This window comes from Pundamilia nyererei, unplaced genomic scaffold (genome assembly GCF_000239375.1).
Source record: "Pundamilia nyererei isolate P.nyererei 1_Seehausen unplaced genomic scaffold, PunNye1.0 scaffold00274, whole genome shotgun sequence".
Lineage (NCBI taxonomy): Eukaryota > Metazoa > Chordata > Actinopteri > Cichliformes > Cichlidae > Pundamilia > Pundamilia nyererei.
This window is the reverse complement of record NW_005187675.1, coordinates 242,330-258,214: the sequence shown is the minus strand read 5'-3', so window position 1 is coordinate 258,214 and position 15,885 is coordinate 242,330. Positions and strand designations below refer to the sequence as shown.

The window sequence follows — 15,885 nt, the reverse complement described above, 5'->3', positions numbered from 1 at the left end:
TATAATGAAAGGGAGAAAAGAAGGAGTCAGTAACCATTATTTATAGTCAGCATTAGCCTTGGAGGATGAAATTAAAAGGCAAACACAATGTGTGGGGCCCGCAGCTACATCCATTTGTATGACCAGGCTCCATGTAAATGAATTAAAATAACTCATTTTCTGAAGGTAGCAGCTTGGAATAAAAATGACATCATTGACTCGCTGTAAACTGCCATGTACCGGTCGCTAGAGGTCGTCGTTTACCCCTACCAATGACGTAAGCCTGACGTAGTAGGAAGTGTGCTAACGATCATAACAAAATTGCAGCCAAGCTGCAACTGGCTAATCGTAGTTAATGTAAGCTATGGCACCAACAGGCAAAAATGCAATGACTTTTCATTAACACTGAACCTCTATCTTCTGGAACCGCTGTGGTGTGGCGTTTTCAACATCCAAAACACCGAAAAAGTAAGTTGTATTGATGTCGTTGGCTCACGCTAGTTAGCGGGTTAGCTTTAGTTAGCCTATAATCGAATAAACACTACCTGCATTTCGTTTCTTACGCTCTTATTCTTAAAGTTACACATATTAACTTCCAGTCAAAATTTACGTGGAGATTACAATATGTGCGTCTGAAGTATAAGGTTGTTTACGTTCTTTTTAAATTGCTGTAACTATTAGACGCCAAACTCTGTTTTAAAAGCTTTTAATTAAAATGTAAATTTGATTGCTGTTGAAATGTACAACTATCTGGCAAAGTAATAACCTCAAGCCTCGAATAAGCTGACATTTCTTGTAAATTCGGCGTGCCTGTAATCAATATAATTCTTTATTTGGTGGGATAAGTTGGCTATATTTCACCTGACCTGTAATCAGTGGGGGATGGAAATGATGAGAACGAATGTTTTCTCTGAAATTAAATCCAAGTGCAAGCTGTACAATCCGAACTTCACAGAAGACCAGGAAGTCTCAGAGGCTTTTTTTTGAGTGAGCTTGTAACGTGTGTGTAGTCTGCCAGAAATCTGAATATGAAATGACCCCTTCTTTTTACTGTTTTCATGAATGCCTGTAGAAAACATCTTTTTACTTTCGACATTGGTCAGAGAAGCAGAAGTTGCTTTGGGGCTGGTCTGTGAAGTGCAAACAAATCAGTTTCATTTCCACTCACACTTTTTTTTTGTCCTGTACTTGTAACATAAACAAAGGGGTTTCTATGTTTCAGGTTAATTATAAGTGATCCTTGAAGACCTGTCCCAATGTCTTCCGGCTGTCCACCTCAATCACCTGCTGTGGCAAAGTCTGAAGTAGCGGTAGAGGGAGAATGCCCGCTCCTGGCTGCCACCTTTGCCTACTGGGACAATATTCTGGGACCACGGGTGCGCCACATCTGGGTACCAAAGGGTGACCAGTTGATGTTCCTCAGCGATGGAGAAGTAACATTTTTGGCTAATCACACACTCAATGGGGAGATTCTGCGTAGCGCAGAGTGCGGTGCCGTGGACGTGAAGTTCTTTGTGCTGGCAGAAAAGGGCGTCATCATCGTGTCTCTCATCTTTGATGGCGAGCTCAAGGGGGACAAGAACACATGTGCCTTGTCCATTATTCTGCCTCAAACAGAGCTGTCCTTCTACCTCCCCCTGCACACCATCTGTGTGGAGAGGCTGAAGCACGTTATCCGCAAGGGACGCATTTGGATGCAGAAGGTAGCCTTGACTTACAGGCATTTGGCCTTAGTGTGCACTGAAGAATAGGCAAATTATTATTCTTTATACTCATAAAACCTGCCTTTCAGCTTTAATTATTACATTTAAAGGAGTATTAACTTATCTGTCACATTTGTTGTACCCATTTGGGATTTCAGTAACATTGCCAGAATAATAAAATTGTATCCTCCAAACACAGAGGGGTTGCTTAGTTAATTAGGTCTGAGGGATCCTACAGGGGAAGCTAGTGAACAAGTAATAATAGCGTTGGATAGAATGATTTAACACACCAGTAACTGGGAGAGAAAAAAAAACGGCTTTAAAATGCATCACTGGAGTAAACATTCAGTTAGTTGGACCTTTCTTTTGGCTGATGCACTTGCTGTTTTTAGAGCTTTGAGGTTTCCTGGAATACTGAATGCACTGATAAAGTGCTAAAAGCAGTCAAAATCTGGTCAGATTTTTAACCTTGTGTGTCTTTCTATGTAGGTTGGATACTTCTTGTTCATTTCTCTCCTTTTTTTCCTGTTAATTTTAGGGTTACAATATCATCTCAGTGCTGAGCTTAGAAATTGTCCCAATCATGGAGCTGCTGACCTCTATGAAGACACATAGTGTACAAGAAGATATAGATGTAAGTAACAATTTTTCAGTCTATTTATACCAACTGCACAGTAACTAAGAGACAGTGAAAGATGTCATTCATTTTGCATTAGAAAAACTGGTTGGCATTGTTGGCATCATTAAATTACATTTAAATAACAAAATCAAGACAGAGCCAGTAGTATTTTATCCTATATCATGTTGCCAGTAACTGAAAGGAGCTTGAATTCCAGCAAGTGAAATTTATTGACAAAACATGAGGAAAGTGTTTGTCTTTCTGTGGTTTTTCTTGTTCAAATGACTTCTTTTTCCAAGAGGTTTAACTAAACAAGGTTCTCTCCCTGCCTAGATTACCACCCAGTGTGATTCAACACATTTGCTCCCTTTTAATATGCAAATGTAAAAGTACAAAGAAGCTCCCCAGAATCTTTCACTGTCTTTTTTTTTTTTTTTTAACCCTCCACTTTCATTACAATGCCTTGCAGATATGCCCGTCAGCACTTTTGTCTTTGTTGTAGGCCAATTTTTAAAAAGACTCATTTGTTTCGCTCCTGCTGAGCAGATAAAAGACACGGTGCTAAATGATGATGACATCGGGGACAGCTGCCACGAGGATTTCCTACACAAGTAAGCAATCCGGTACAGGCAAATGGAGACAGATGATGAACAATGCCCATTTAACACCCATCAACCTTCAAATGATGAGTAATGGCTCTTCACTTAGCTGAAGTTATCTCCTGAGAAAGGACGAAAAGCTTAATCGCTCTTTAGTGTCGAGAGTCTACAAAGTCCATTCTAGCAATGAAGCGCCAAATTGCTCAGAGTTGGACAGGATTAGCTCAGTATCCTGTGACGACGACACGAGCATCTGGAAAGTGGAACTTATTTGCTGGGATCTGATATTTATAGCTCAGGCTTTAAGAAAGAACACACTCACTGTGTATTACTTGAAATAATCTCAGGTTTAGAAGTAATCCTTTTTTATGAGCAATCAAACAAGTCAATTCAAAAAGGCTGGAATGTGAGCTGAAGTCGATGAGTCAAAAGGTTTAAGGCCTCATATTTTTAGCGGGGAGGGATGCCGTTCCTTAGTCTCAGTTGTTATTCCTAAAAACTTTTCATTTCTAATTTGAAGAATTCTAATGAAGCTAATTGGTGCTAATCTGCATGATGTTGTCTCTGTGTTTCAGGGCCATCAGCTCTCATCTGCAGACGTGTGGCTGTTCAATCGTGGTTGGAAGCAACCCGGAGAAAATAAACAAGGTAAATGTGCTGGATTAGTGGCTCCACACAGACGCAGCATCTACATAATTTTAAATGTTTTGAAGCTTGTTGTTATGTTTGTTTGTTAATGAGCCCCTCTTGCACTTCTTTTAGTTTCGCATCAGTATTTTGATTTTCAGTCGGGTTACTGCTTCAAGTCTGCTCTTTTCAGACTCTTTCAAGTTTTCCTCATCTTCCTGTGTTTCATACTCATCTGAAAATGAGCCTGCGTTTTATTTTTTCCCCTCGTCAGTCTCTGCAAAACACTTCAAAAACTGTTATTGCGGTGTGACGCCTAAAATCTATCAGTCGTCCTTGAGATGCTTTTACAGCTCAATTGGAGTCAAGTAGGGAGGCTGGCAGTTATCTAGAGAGGTCAAGATGATGTGTGAGAAAGCATTGTATCAACTTAGAGATTTCAGGGGGTACAAGGCTGTTTCTGCAACATTAAAAGGAACCGAGTGCGCTTTCGCTTCTATCATTCTTTTGTTATTCATTGGTAGAGGTTTGTGACCATGACAGTCTTCTCAAATCTGGCCACTGAGCCAAACTTGACTATAAAGAACAGAAGGTAACCGAGAAACTAATTATCTCTGTAACTGAGATCTGGCTGTGCTTTGTTGAGAAGAGAGAGCTTTACTAAATGAAAACCATTATGAAGGTAGCGCTCAGCTACTACTTGATTCTGAGACCATAAGAAACAAAATCATCTAGTTTAATGAAATGACGACTAAACTGTGCAGATGCTGAGCGTCACCTCATTATTATTATCAAATGTGGTAGGAGCGTCTTATTGTGTGGATGGTTTCTCTATAAATATGGACGTTGAGAATAGTTGGGATAGAGGAAAGACACAGGCAGACAAATTCAGAGAAACCTGATCCAGAGTTCCCCTCAGGCTGTAGCAGAGGTTTACATTTCAAAACTGACCTGCAGCATAAAAGCATCTCTTGGGAGTGCTGAAAATGGCTGTGCACTCATCATCCAACCTAGGTGAGCTTGAACAATTCTGGCAAGAAGAAGTCTTTTTTTTTTTTTTTTTTTTAAGTGAATTGATTCAAAAGTGAAACAAAGTGTGAAAAACTTAAAGTATGAAAACTTTCTCCATACAGTGTGTTTGAAAAACCACTTTAAATCTCCAGGTATCTGATTTAAAGAAAGATTAGTGGTGCACAAATATAGCAGCTCCAGTTTTTCCCAGTGAATATCAAAAGCACGCAATGCATTAATTTGTAGGTTTCTTTTCTCGAGGCCCAAACTGAACACCAATTAATTAAAGATAAAGCTTTTGTTGCATAAATTCTTCAGTAAATAATCAGACCCGGTTATCTTCAGGCCTCATTAGTTAGAAAGTCAGACTGTGGGTTGATAAATCTGACCGTCTTTTACAGATTGTGCGGACTCTCTGCCTCTTTCTCACTCCGGCTGAGAGGAAGTGCTCTCGCCTCTGCAGGGCCGACGACTCCTTCAAGTATGACACTGGCCTGTTTGTTCAGGGTCTGCTCAAGGTAGCCACCAGCTCTTTCTCATTATACAGTACACTGTGGTTAGAATTAGGATCTGGCTATTGTTTTGTTTTGTCTGCTGATTTGATGTCGCCCTTGTTTGTTGCTCTGACCTAATTTCTTTTTCATATCAGGGATGTAATTCAATAAGACTTTCCCTTTACACTGCATGAGATTCATCTGCTTTGAAACATACAACCAGTGTGACCATGCAAAGCAAAACAAGGAGAAGCTACATATTTGGTCATAATTGTGACAGACACAATTTTAGGTTATGAAAGAACATATTCAAAAAGAAGCCTTTACTTAAATATTTCATTTATAATTGAAATGGTTCAGCTTCTCTGTAAGCTATAAAATTAAAGTTTTAGACTCTAAACATTCATTTTTTTTAGACTTTTTCTCTGCTCTTGGATCTATACGTCAGTGACAATTCCAAATATGGTCATCTCAGGTATATCAGGTGTACCACCTACCTGCTGTTTCAATTTGTTGTTTTGTGTCAATCAGAAAAAGCTGGCTTTAAAAGAAGGAAGACGATTAAAGAAGCGCTACGATGGTTTGTTTCTGACAGAGGATGAACTGAGAGACTGCAGAAAGTCTTAGCATAAGATTAATGAGGATTATTTTGAAATGTGAATTGTGCAGAGCTATTCAAGTCCAAAAATAAAAATAAGGACTTGGAAATGAGTATAATAGATCTGCTTTTATGGAAAAGATTAAAGTTAAAGGCGCCAGACACATTTTAAAGCCGTTTTGTGCTCATTTTTTAATGTACAGAAAGTTTAAAAAAATACAAAAACCATCATAGTCATAAAGTCATGGAGGGTAGCTAATGTATATTGTAGAGCAAATGCAAAATCTGCATCTTATACATTACTGAAACTGACCGAGAGAAAAACGACTAAAGCTTCTGTGTTTCTAAAAGTTAAATTATGTATTAAAGCTGATCTGCATGTTGTATCTATGGATATGATTGTTCTTTACCAATGTTTTGCATTTTACTTTTATGTGCATCAGAATTTCTGATATAAAATTTTTTGCAAGCACCGAGTTTAGCTTTTGTGCTCACAGGTGCAAACAGGAGCAACTCTTTCACCTTTTTTCCGCTCTTAGGACTCGACCGGCAGCTTTGTTCTGCCCTTCCGCCAGGTACTCTACTCGCCCTACCCGACCACACACATTGACGTGGACATCAACACAGTGAAACAGATGCCGCCGTGCCATGAACACACATACAACCAGCGGCGCTACATGCGTTCTGAGCTAAGCGCGCTCTGGAAGACGGATAGCGAGGATGACATTCCTCCAGATACAGTCATTCACACTGACGAAACCTTTACACCTGACCTGTAAGTGATACTCATATATGTGTTTTTACAGACTTACTCAGTTAGGCATCATATAAGCCTGAACCTGCCAGCTCTGTAATATAAAGACAGTTTAATTCCCACTACCATTGCGTCACAGATTTGCATTCTTACATGCTCCTTTTGGTGACAACTATAAATGTTCAGGGCTTGTGTGAAAACAAGCATGTAACATTTAAGTTGAAGCTTCCTTACACTATACTTAAAAACCTCTAAAATGAAAAGCACTAATGCGATAACCTCTGTGCTCTTTTTCTTAGGAATATATTTCAAGACGTCATGCATAAAGACGCTTTGGTCAAGTCATTTATAATTGAGGTAAGAATCTAACAAAAAAAATCATCTCTCATTATATATAAACTGCTTTAAGATGAAGATATTAAAGATGTCTGTCTTCGTGACATATTGATATAGTAGCCCCATTAGTAATGTCATAATTAAATGCAGAAAAGCAGTCCTCTCTTTGCTGTCATTTAAAATAAAATGGAAATAATGATCAAATAAGAAAAGGCTCCTGTGGTATGAAATGATTTTCGGTGACCGTATACATTGCTCCGTGCTTTATCTTTCCTAAGATGAACTCATTTGTGACTGATTGTTATATGAGCCAGTCTGCAAAATCTTTCCTGTAATTGCTTAAATAAATCACATGTTTTTGCAGGTATGTGTCATCTGATTTTGACTCACAGTCAGCTCTGACTCACAGAGATGAAAATTCAGCTTTCACTCTCCAGCTGTTATGTAGGAGATTTGTACATGGCATCTACTTAAAATATCGGTGAATTTAACATTACACACAGTTTTTTTTTGGTTTTTTTTGTTTGTTTTTTTTAAATAAACAATTAACACAGAAAAAATTGGGTTCAGTTTTAATTAGATTTGAGTCATAGAAATGTTCAAGCATTTCAGTTCATGAGCATGAAAACAGAACAGAACAGTCATTGACTCAAACTTATAATTAGCAAAAGCGATGCTGAAGCAGATTTACGGTGTATGCTATTAATTAATACTTGTTTTCTAATCACTGAGTTGCTGGTTTTTAGAGGGTTGTTGTGTAATCACCAATTAGAAGATATTTTTGCAATTATTCCACAGCTTCACTCACAGATGGCTGCATGCAACCACCAGAGCATAGTTGTAATTTTACTGCTGTGTGTATTATTGTGAAGTTAAAAGTGGTCGAGTCACTGTCATAGCTGGTGAGAAAATCCAGATCAGATGTGTGCCCGGCTTTACGGCAAATATTTGAAAGCCGAGTGGTCACACCCCATCATTTGTTCACCTGAGAGCCATCTTAGAGCTGTTGTTAGGAATCTCCCCCCAAGACGGTAGCAACAGCATGATTGTTTCTCAAGGTTAGCACAAAGGAAGGGAGGAGTGTATTATTCTGCTCTTCTTCCAGCAGAGCCGCGGATCCGACTACTAATTGACATCCTGTCTCGTACCCAGGTGTTCATGCTGAAGCCAGGCCTGTCCCTGCGGAGCACCTATCTGGCCCAGTTTCTGCTGCTGCTCCACAGGAAGGCCCTCACTCTGCTCAAGTACATCGAGGACGAAACGTAAGAGCTGTCACTAATAAGTCTTTAATCCAAATAAGAAAAGAGATTACCATGTGGCACTCAGAGACACTGCACCACAGGAAGATTCAAGAAAATCCCCAAAAGGAGAGATGATGATTTCCTTGTTTTCAGCCATTGTTTTTGATTCGACTTTGCATTCTAGCTGCTGACCTTGCTTTGACCCACCATCACCGCTGGGCATCCATAAAGCACACAGCAAGAGGTACCCTAAAGCCCTGTTATCAAAATAGTAGTTTCAGTTATTGTTGTCTCCAGGGTTTGGCTGTGCAGTAGTGAGGGTGCAGCAAGCTTGGAGGGACAAATTACCAGAAAGTGGATAATTAGGATCTACGACACATTTGATGAGTTTTAGTGAGGACCCAAATGAAACCAGTCTCAGGGCATGATCGGGTAGATGGACAGTTGGAGAGGAGAGACGGTACCACGATGAGCTCACACCCTCAGAGTACTAAACCAAAACTATACAGAAGGAGAAGTGTCCCTTTATCGGTGATGTTAGATTGAAAAACACAGGAATATAGGCAGCTCAGATTCAGCTGACTGCAGGTGTAAGCCTACACTTAAATCAAGATGAAGAGGAGTGTGTCAAGAAACGCGCAGAGTGGAACATAAGGTCAGGGGAACATGGGGGTTGGCTCTTTGCAGGAGAAGTAGTGCAAAGAATACAGACACTGTTCTGCTGAGCAGGAGGCAAAAAAACTCCTGTGATCAGATGAGTCATCCTTCACACTGGTCTCAACAAGCAGGCTATGATGCATTTCCCAAGGAATCTATAGGTCTGAGTGCTTGTTTTCCCCAAAGTGCTGCTTTTGGAGGGATTTTTTTCTACTATGCATTACGTTCACCCTTTTGCCCATGAGCAGAAAGCGCAAACATTGCTGCTGTTGGCTTAAGCGATTACATCTAGAGCTCATCTGCATATTGTTATTCTACAACAGGCAGCAATATATATCCCCAGCTTTCAGGGGATACCAGATGCTAGTCAAAATAATGTATTTTGCAACCTTCTACCTAAGAGTGCTTATCTTCCTAATGTGTATTCGCAACATCTAACACATAAAACTGTACTAGTGACATCAGAAAACCTTCCTTAACAGCTGCTATCCTTTCCCCAGGACTGATAGAACATGGAGATTATGTTTTAATAACATAGTCACTAGTAATCTGTTTTCATAATCTGCCATTCTGTTTTGTTCATAGAGTGTGTATAAAGGATGGCTGTAGCAGCAGTGACAATATCATCCAATAGTTTGTGAATTGCATGTAATGAAGATGAAGCTTGTCTGCGGACTGGAAACTTATGAGTTGTGTCATATCGTCAACCAAGGCACAAGCTTTACTTTGCAGGCAAATGTTTTCCGTTTCCAGTTTGCGTGGCGCTTTCTCCAAGTTTAACTGCGGCTAAGTGATGCAAGTATATGATTAGTGTTTGCAGACAAGTCAGCGTCTTGCCTGTAAACTACTGGCGACTATGGCGACCTGCTAGCAACCGAAGCCAGGGGATCACTGACTGGTCTCTATGCCTAGCAATTCGTTTTGTTGCAACCACTTGCCAACCACTCAAGGAGTAATGATTGTTGCCTCTCGTCCAGTAGTTGCTAGATGGTTGCTGACCGGTCTGTTGGCCCATGCGTCTTGGGCGTGAGCATCCATAAACCGTATGTGTGCACAGCAATGGCACGGACACCTGTTAATTGAAATTTTGCTCAACAAACACAGAGCACAGACGTTTTGGACTAGAAAATAGGCAACATTATCTGTCTGATAGTTGGTTAAAAATGTTCCAAAAGATGCCACGAATACAACTGTGGGCAGCCTCCCTGCTCCGCAAAGCTTTCAGGCCTCCTAGTACTGTAATCTTTAAGCCTTTTAATTTCAAGCTAACCCCTGTATAGTTTACTGTTGTCATATAAAGGCCGTTATTTTTATTTATGTATTTTTGTTCCATGCTATAAACCCACCTATTTCTGCCTCATAAAGTTTGGCATTTAAATATTGAAAGATGGCCGTATCCACTGCGATGTGACGCTTCAAGCTGAGCATTTTCACTGTCGCCATCTTGTTTGTGAGACGAGTTTTTAAAACTAAGGATGCATCTGCATGTGAAAATGCGCTCTTATTGGCTAATGACTTGTGACAAGTTGCTACTCTGGATAACCCTACATTGCTAATAAGAAGAAATGTGATAAGAACTTTACTCATCCTGAGGACAATTTTTGTGCCTTTTTAAATAAAAGCTGTAAAATATAAATAGAAAGGACGATTAAAAACAAGAGGCAGATTAAAGAAAAAGTGGAAATGTAAAAATGTGCTGTATCATAAATGCTTGGCTAGTGGTGTAAATGGGCAGAAAGTGACAGACTTTTCATAATATTGATGCTGTTAGCAGCAGATGGAGGTAAGAGATGGCAAAAAGCAGAAAAAATTAGATAATTGTGTAATCCACCTGTCCAGTAAAGAACAGATAAAACTGTCTAAACAGTGTAAAGTACTGTTGAGCACATGATGAGTTTCAAACTGTTTATAAATGTCCCCCCTACAGGATGGGGAGGAGTTAAGTAGTCTTAATAGCCACAGGCTGAAGAGATCTCCTGTAGCACTCGGTCCTGCACCTCGGGGCAATGAGCCTTTTACTGCTTCTGCTTCTGACACTTCTAATGACTGTAATTTACTAAATGAACTTCATGTTTTATTCAGTCTGACCTGAAATAACTGAGTGCATAAAGTCATCAGGAAAATATTTAAAGAGGAAAAGAGCTCAAGAATGTTTTCTGATTTTTATACAATTTGACGTTTTATTTTGGGGGCTGTTTTTGGAAACCAGAGGAGTCACCCTCTATTGGCCTGAAAAAATGCAGGTTTAAGGCAGTTTTCAAACCCAGAACTTGGTACTACATCGTTTGTACTGTCTATGGTAGAAGTGTGTGAGGACTGGGCGCCAGTTTAGCTCACAGCATGAGCCGGCGACCATAGGCCACAAAGACCAAATGCAGTGGCCTGACCTTGATTTCAACCCTCGACCCTTTGCTACATGTCTTCCCCCGCTCTCTTTCCCCACCTTTCCAGTCAGCTCTCCACTGTGTTATCTGTTGGAGGCACTTTTGGGCCCAGCTTTAAAACAACAGCCACTTATTGCTTTACATAAAACATTATTGTCAGTGTTGAATTAGACATTTCTCATCTTTTCCAGTTATTTTCCAGAAAAGTTGGAAAGTTGTTCTGTATAACTGGTACCTTCACATTTACTTCACTCCATTTATATTTAAACAGTGGCCCAACTTTTTGAAAATTAGGTTATTTGGAAGCTGCTGAACACTGATGAGTTTGAATAACTTCCCATCTTCCATTTTTACCCCATATCTTCAAATAGTGTGCCTGTATGCGGTGGAGAGCACAACATGTTTGTCCTGTAGTTAAGCAGCAGTAAAATGTGTTTACATTGTGATAGCTCAGCTGAAGGGAAAAAAAAAAAAGATTGATTCACTTTTGAGGCTATTTGTGCCCTTCCTTGAATATAGTGCATCAGAGCTTTAATGCAGATCCAACAAACTGTGACAAAGGGGGCTGAAACATGAATAGAATACATCTTATGCATTTAGAAACCAAAGATTCCTGCGGTGTACTACTCTTTACACCCTTGAAGACACAAATTTTAAGTGCTGCCACACAAGAGTGCGAAAAATGGTGAATGAAAAAATTTTATGACATCTGCACATATGTATCTGCTGGGGGCGGTTAGTAGAGATATGATCTTTTTTCTTCTGCTGAAGAAGTAATTTATCAGAAAGAATACTGAATGCTTGCTTGTGCCAGCCTTTCCAATATTAGCATTGGCTTTTCTCTGCAGAATGTGTTTTAAAAGAACATGATTTATTAATAAAGAGAGGGAAATAATTTCAGCTATAATATGTGTAAGGTGTAAGGAGGACACTGGGGAGAGGCCGACTTTGTAGCCACACAGCGTGATAAATCTTCAGCATCCTCCCAGAAGGACAGCTTCCCCATCTATGTAGTGCATGAATAATGTTTTTGAGAGGAAATGGTGCACAGACATTGCGTTACCTTCACAGGTTACCACAGCTAAACCTCTGAAAGGGCTCTGGAAATTGCATTTTCCTCCCATCATCATAATCAAAACACTAAATGATGTTTTTATGATCGCCATTTGATCCCTGAAAATAATTTCTCGTATCTCTTTTACCTCCCGGCCACAGAAATGTGACACTAGTCCAGGTTGCAAGGTGACCTGGTGGCTTATGGTGGCCTCGTTCCATACTAAAGCTTTAATTAAGGCAGCGCGTGTTTGAAACCAGTACTGAAGCTTTATGCTCACTATATGCTTTAATTACCTCCCCCTTTTGCTTGGTCAAGAAAATAAATAAATAAACGGGGACATAATTGTATGTCCAGTCACACTCTGATCCCATCAGGCTTATTTTACCCATCTCTGGTTCGTGTCCAGAAGCGCCTTCTTAAGCCCTTCAATTCATCTGAGACTCTAAAGTCCACCATATTCCTCAGGCTCGCTGAATTGTTTCATGCCTCCCACCCGGTGGTGACCTGGTCATCGCTCCATCTGGGCTTGACTCATCTCCTTCTGTGCTCCACAACAGTTGACTGACCTTCCCCAACTCCCGTTGCTTCTACAAATCATTACTTTGATTTTTGCTCCCCTCCTGTCCAAAATGCTTAAACTGAGTCCAAATGAATTATTTTGAAGCCTACTCCTTCCAATGCATAAAAACCGCCCAAACATATCTCACTCCAGAGACGACACTAACTACACAAGCAAAACCATAATTTGTGGGCTCGTGTGAAAGCATAAAACCGGTCTTGTTTATGGTGCCGTCGACAGCCTGAGGTCTAAGGGCATACTATTTTACAGGTGCCTTGACAAGGCTGTTTATGCTCAGGTAGCGTGCTTTAGCAGCATACATAATTCATCATGGCATGGCATTCCTGTGCACAGCTGCAGCCCGACTAAAGGTTAATGCAAGTCCCCCGACCCTGAGTTTTATAGGTTAACAGTTGCATTATACTTCAACGTGTCCACGTCTCTCTCCGCAGGCAAAAAGGGAAGAAGCCATTTCGGTCTTTGCGCAACTTAAAGACAGACCTGGATCTGATGGTGGAGGGAGACCTGAACATCGTGATGGCCTTCGCTGAGAAGCTGAGGGCCGGACTTCACTCGTTTGTGTTCGGGAAGCCGTTCTACACGAGCATGCAGGAGCGAGATGTACTCACGAGCTTTTAACTTTCACTCGCACTTTGTATCGTTTTAGGTTGGTGACTTTGTTACATGAAAGCATGCGCGTTGATGCAAGGCTACCATCATGTGCTGTGTCTGTTTCTGCTTTACTGAAAGAAGTAGTCTTCGCCTTCCTTTTACGCCTTTATCAGACTGATTGTTGCTGCTGTTATGAGCCATCACTATTAAACTTGTGTTATATTATCTTGATCAAGAATAAAGTCAGTATGTTTTCAGTAGGCTGTTTCTCTGTAGGATGGAGTATTAGTGTTTTCTCATCCTTCTGTTAATAGAAGATCTGCATTAAGTTATTGTTAGAATTGGCTTAGGTGTCCACCGGGATGTTTACAATTTAATTTAAAATGATATTTATTCAAACATGAGTTATTCGTTTCTTCCCTGCCTGCATCGTGCAACAGCCTCCGCTGACCTTTAAACCTCTGACACTTGCCTTTTTCTTTTTTTAATTATCTTTGTTCAATTAATGTGAGCGGTGTCGATTGCCTGACTTTACAGAAAGGTTATGTAATCAAGGCGCCCATATTTCAGTATGGACAAAGACAAAAGCACTCTAAATTAAATCTCCTCGTAATCCCTCCTGACAGACTCAATGTGTGTTTAGTTGCCATTACTGAATGCATTTCCCAGTTGTATGTAAAATAGATTTTTTTTTTTCTTCCACAGTAACTGCCTGGTTATTGGATTGTTGGAAATGCCCAGCTTTACTGCAACCCTAAATTTGCTTTTGTCTTAAAATCTTGTTTGCGTGGCTCTGTAATAAGCTTACTGGATGTTGCGCCATATTACATTTTTATTATATTTTTAATCTTAAACTTTCTTTGTACTTGCATATTGGAATTTTTTTTTTATTTGTCTAATTGTACATTAACTTGTGTACATTAGTTCATGAATAATAAAAACAGTAATAACAAACAAAGAAGTATCTGGTTGTAAATCTTTGCCCTTCCAAGTTCCTCAAAAATTAAGGTCTGAAAGCTGAAGGTCCCTGATAGTAAAGGCTGATTCAACTTCATATTTTGACAATAGCAATAAGCTGAGATGTTTCGTTTTTCATGCTCCTTAACAAAAACAGCATTAATAAGTTTCAGCAGTTTTTATTTCAATACTTTTGGTTAATTTTGAAAATGTGTTTTTATGTCCAAATGTATTTTACAATGATTAGCTTATCGATATATTTTCATTTTCTATTTCATATTAACCTTTAAAGAGACAAAGAAATTAAACTCTTCTGCAACTGACTGGGTAAAAATCTGAAGCTGAAGCTTTTTAAGGTGTCTGTTCTTGCAGAGGACTTTATCAGCTTCTCATCATAAACTCGATGCTTCTCTTAGCTATGCTGTGCCGTGCCGGGCAACTACTAATATCTGCCAGACATATATATATCCCATAAGCTTTAATGTGGAATTTCACAAAATAGTGTGCAAACACCTGGTGTTCCCAGGAGATGAAGCTGGTGCATGTGCAGAGCCAGTTCTGTTTTGGCAGGATAGTGTGCAGCAGCAGACGTGATAATAAAAAAATAACAATCTGCAGGGTCCAATTATTACCTTTCTTAACCATGTATCAATTTCAGGGACATAGGGTGTGGGGGGCCTTCAGTCTATCACAGCTTTGGGCACGAGGCAGGGTACACGCTGAAGAATTTGCTGAAGTCCATCACAGGGCCAATACAGAACGACCAAAAGCATTAATGATCATGTTCACACCTACAGCCAATTTAGTTTCACCAGTTAACGAGACATGTATTTGGACTGTGGGAGGAAGCTCGAATACGCAGAAAGAAGCCACACAGACATAAAACGAACATGCAAACTCAACATAGAAAGCCGCCAGCTGACCTGCAGATTCAAACTCAGGACAGTGCACTGCAGGAGGTATCATTCCTGCAGGAGCCTCTTACACTTTGGGCCCTTTTTGTCATACTTTTCATTTATTGACTTTGCCTCAGTTTCTGCTGGAAAGTAGAACATTTGCAGTTCTTGGCATTATTGGACGGATAGTAATGAAATGTCTTGCAAAGTATTACGGCCCCCGATATGCTGGCACCATTAAAATATTGGATTATGACCAATGAGCTTGCAGCTGTACTTGTTTTTAGATTGTTTCCAAATGTGTGTATCATTGTTTTGTTTAAAGCAAAGCTGAATATAGCTGAGAGTGCAATCCCATCTATTGGGAATGTATATGCACCATTGATAGCTGGGGCCTCTCTCATCAGCAAGTTTTACAACTGTGCTTTTGGAAGTGCTCCCAAACATCACTATGATTTTTACTGGCAAGCTCAGTTTGACTGACTGATGAACACGAGAGTCCTCGATGTAACTGAGTGTGCCAAGTGTACTTTAGCCAGTCAGTAATTGATTTCCTGAGATGAAGTTGTTAATAAATCCAAGTTATAATATCAGGCAAAGTGTTCACAATGAAATCTGATACTCTGATGAGACCGAGTGGAGGTCTTCAGTATGCAAAGAGAGTCGCACCGGACCTAAGACCCTGAGAACACACATGGCTGATCAATCAAGCGGATACAGTAAACACCAGTGGGTCTGTGTGTTTCAAGATGATCTTGCTGAATAACATTAATGACATTTGAATAATGCAAAACTGCTCAAT

The 15,885-nt window shown here is 40.0% G+C and overlaps 1 protein-coding gene across 1 annotated transcript; it reads left to right on the top strand.

The window, feature by feature from the left end:
* The first annotated feature begins 242 nt into the window (after positions 1-242).
* c9orf72 (C9orf72-SMCR8 complex subunit) lies at positions 243-14,188 on the top strand. The gene is made up of 10 exons (XM_005750435.2): positions 243-447; positions 1,202-1,682; positions 2,221-2,316; positions 2,848-2,912; positions 3,476-3,548; positions 4,940-5,056; positions 6,170-6,405; positions 6,684-6,741; positions 7,873-7,982; positions 13,071-14,188. The coding sequence occupies exons 2-10, from the start codon at positions 1,236-1,238 to the stop codon at positions 13,255-13,257; spliced, it is 1,389 nt and encodes a 462-aa protein (XP_005750492.1). The 5' UTR covers positions 243-447; positions 1,202-1,235; the 3' UTR covers positions 13,258-14,188.
* The last annotated feature ends 1,697 nt before the right edge of the window (positions 14,189-15,885 follow it).

Excerpts from the sequence above, each read along its gene's own strand:
- c9orf72 (XM_005750435.2), top strand. The coding sequence starts at position 1,236 with ATGTCTTCCGGCTGTCCACCTCAATCACCTGCTGTGGCAAAGTCTGAA. Across the intron at positions 3,549-4,939 it reads ACCCGGAGAAAATAAACAAG|ATTGTGCGGACTCTCTGCCT; the intron begins GTAAATGTGCTG and ends CGTCTTTTACAG. Across the intron at positions 5,057-6,169 it reads TTGTTCAGGGTCTGCTCAAG|GACTCGACCGGCAGCTTTGT; the intron begins GTAGCCACCAGC and ends TTCCGCTCTTAG.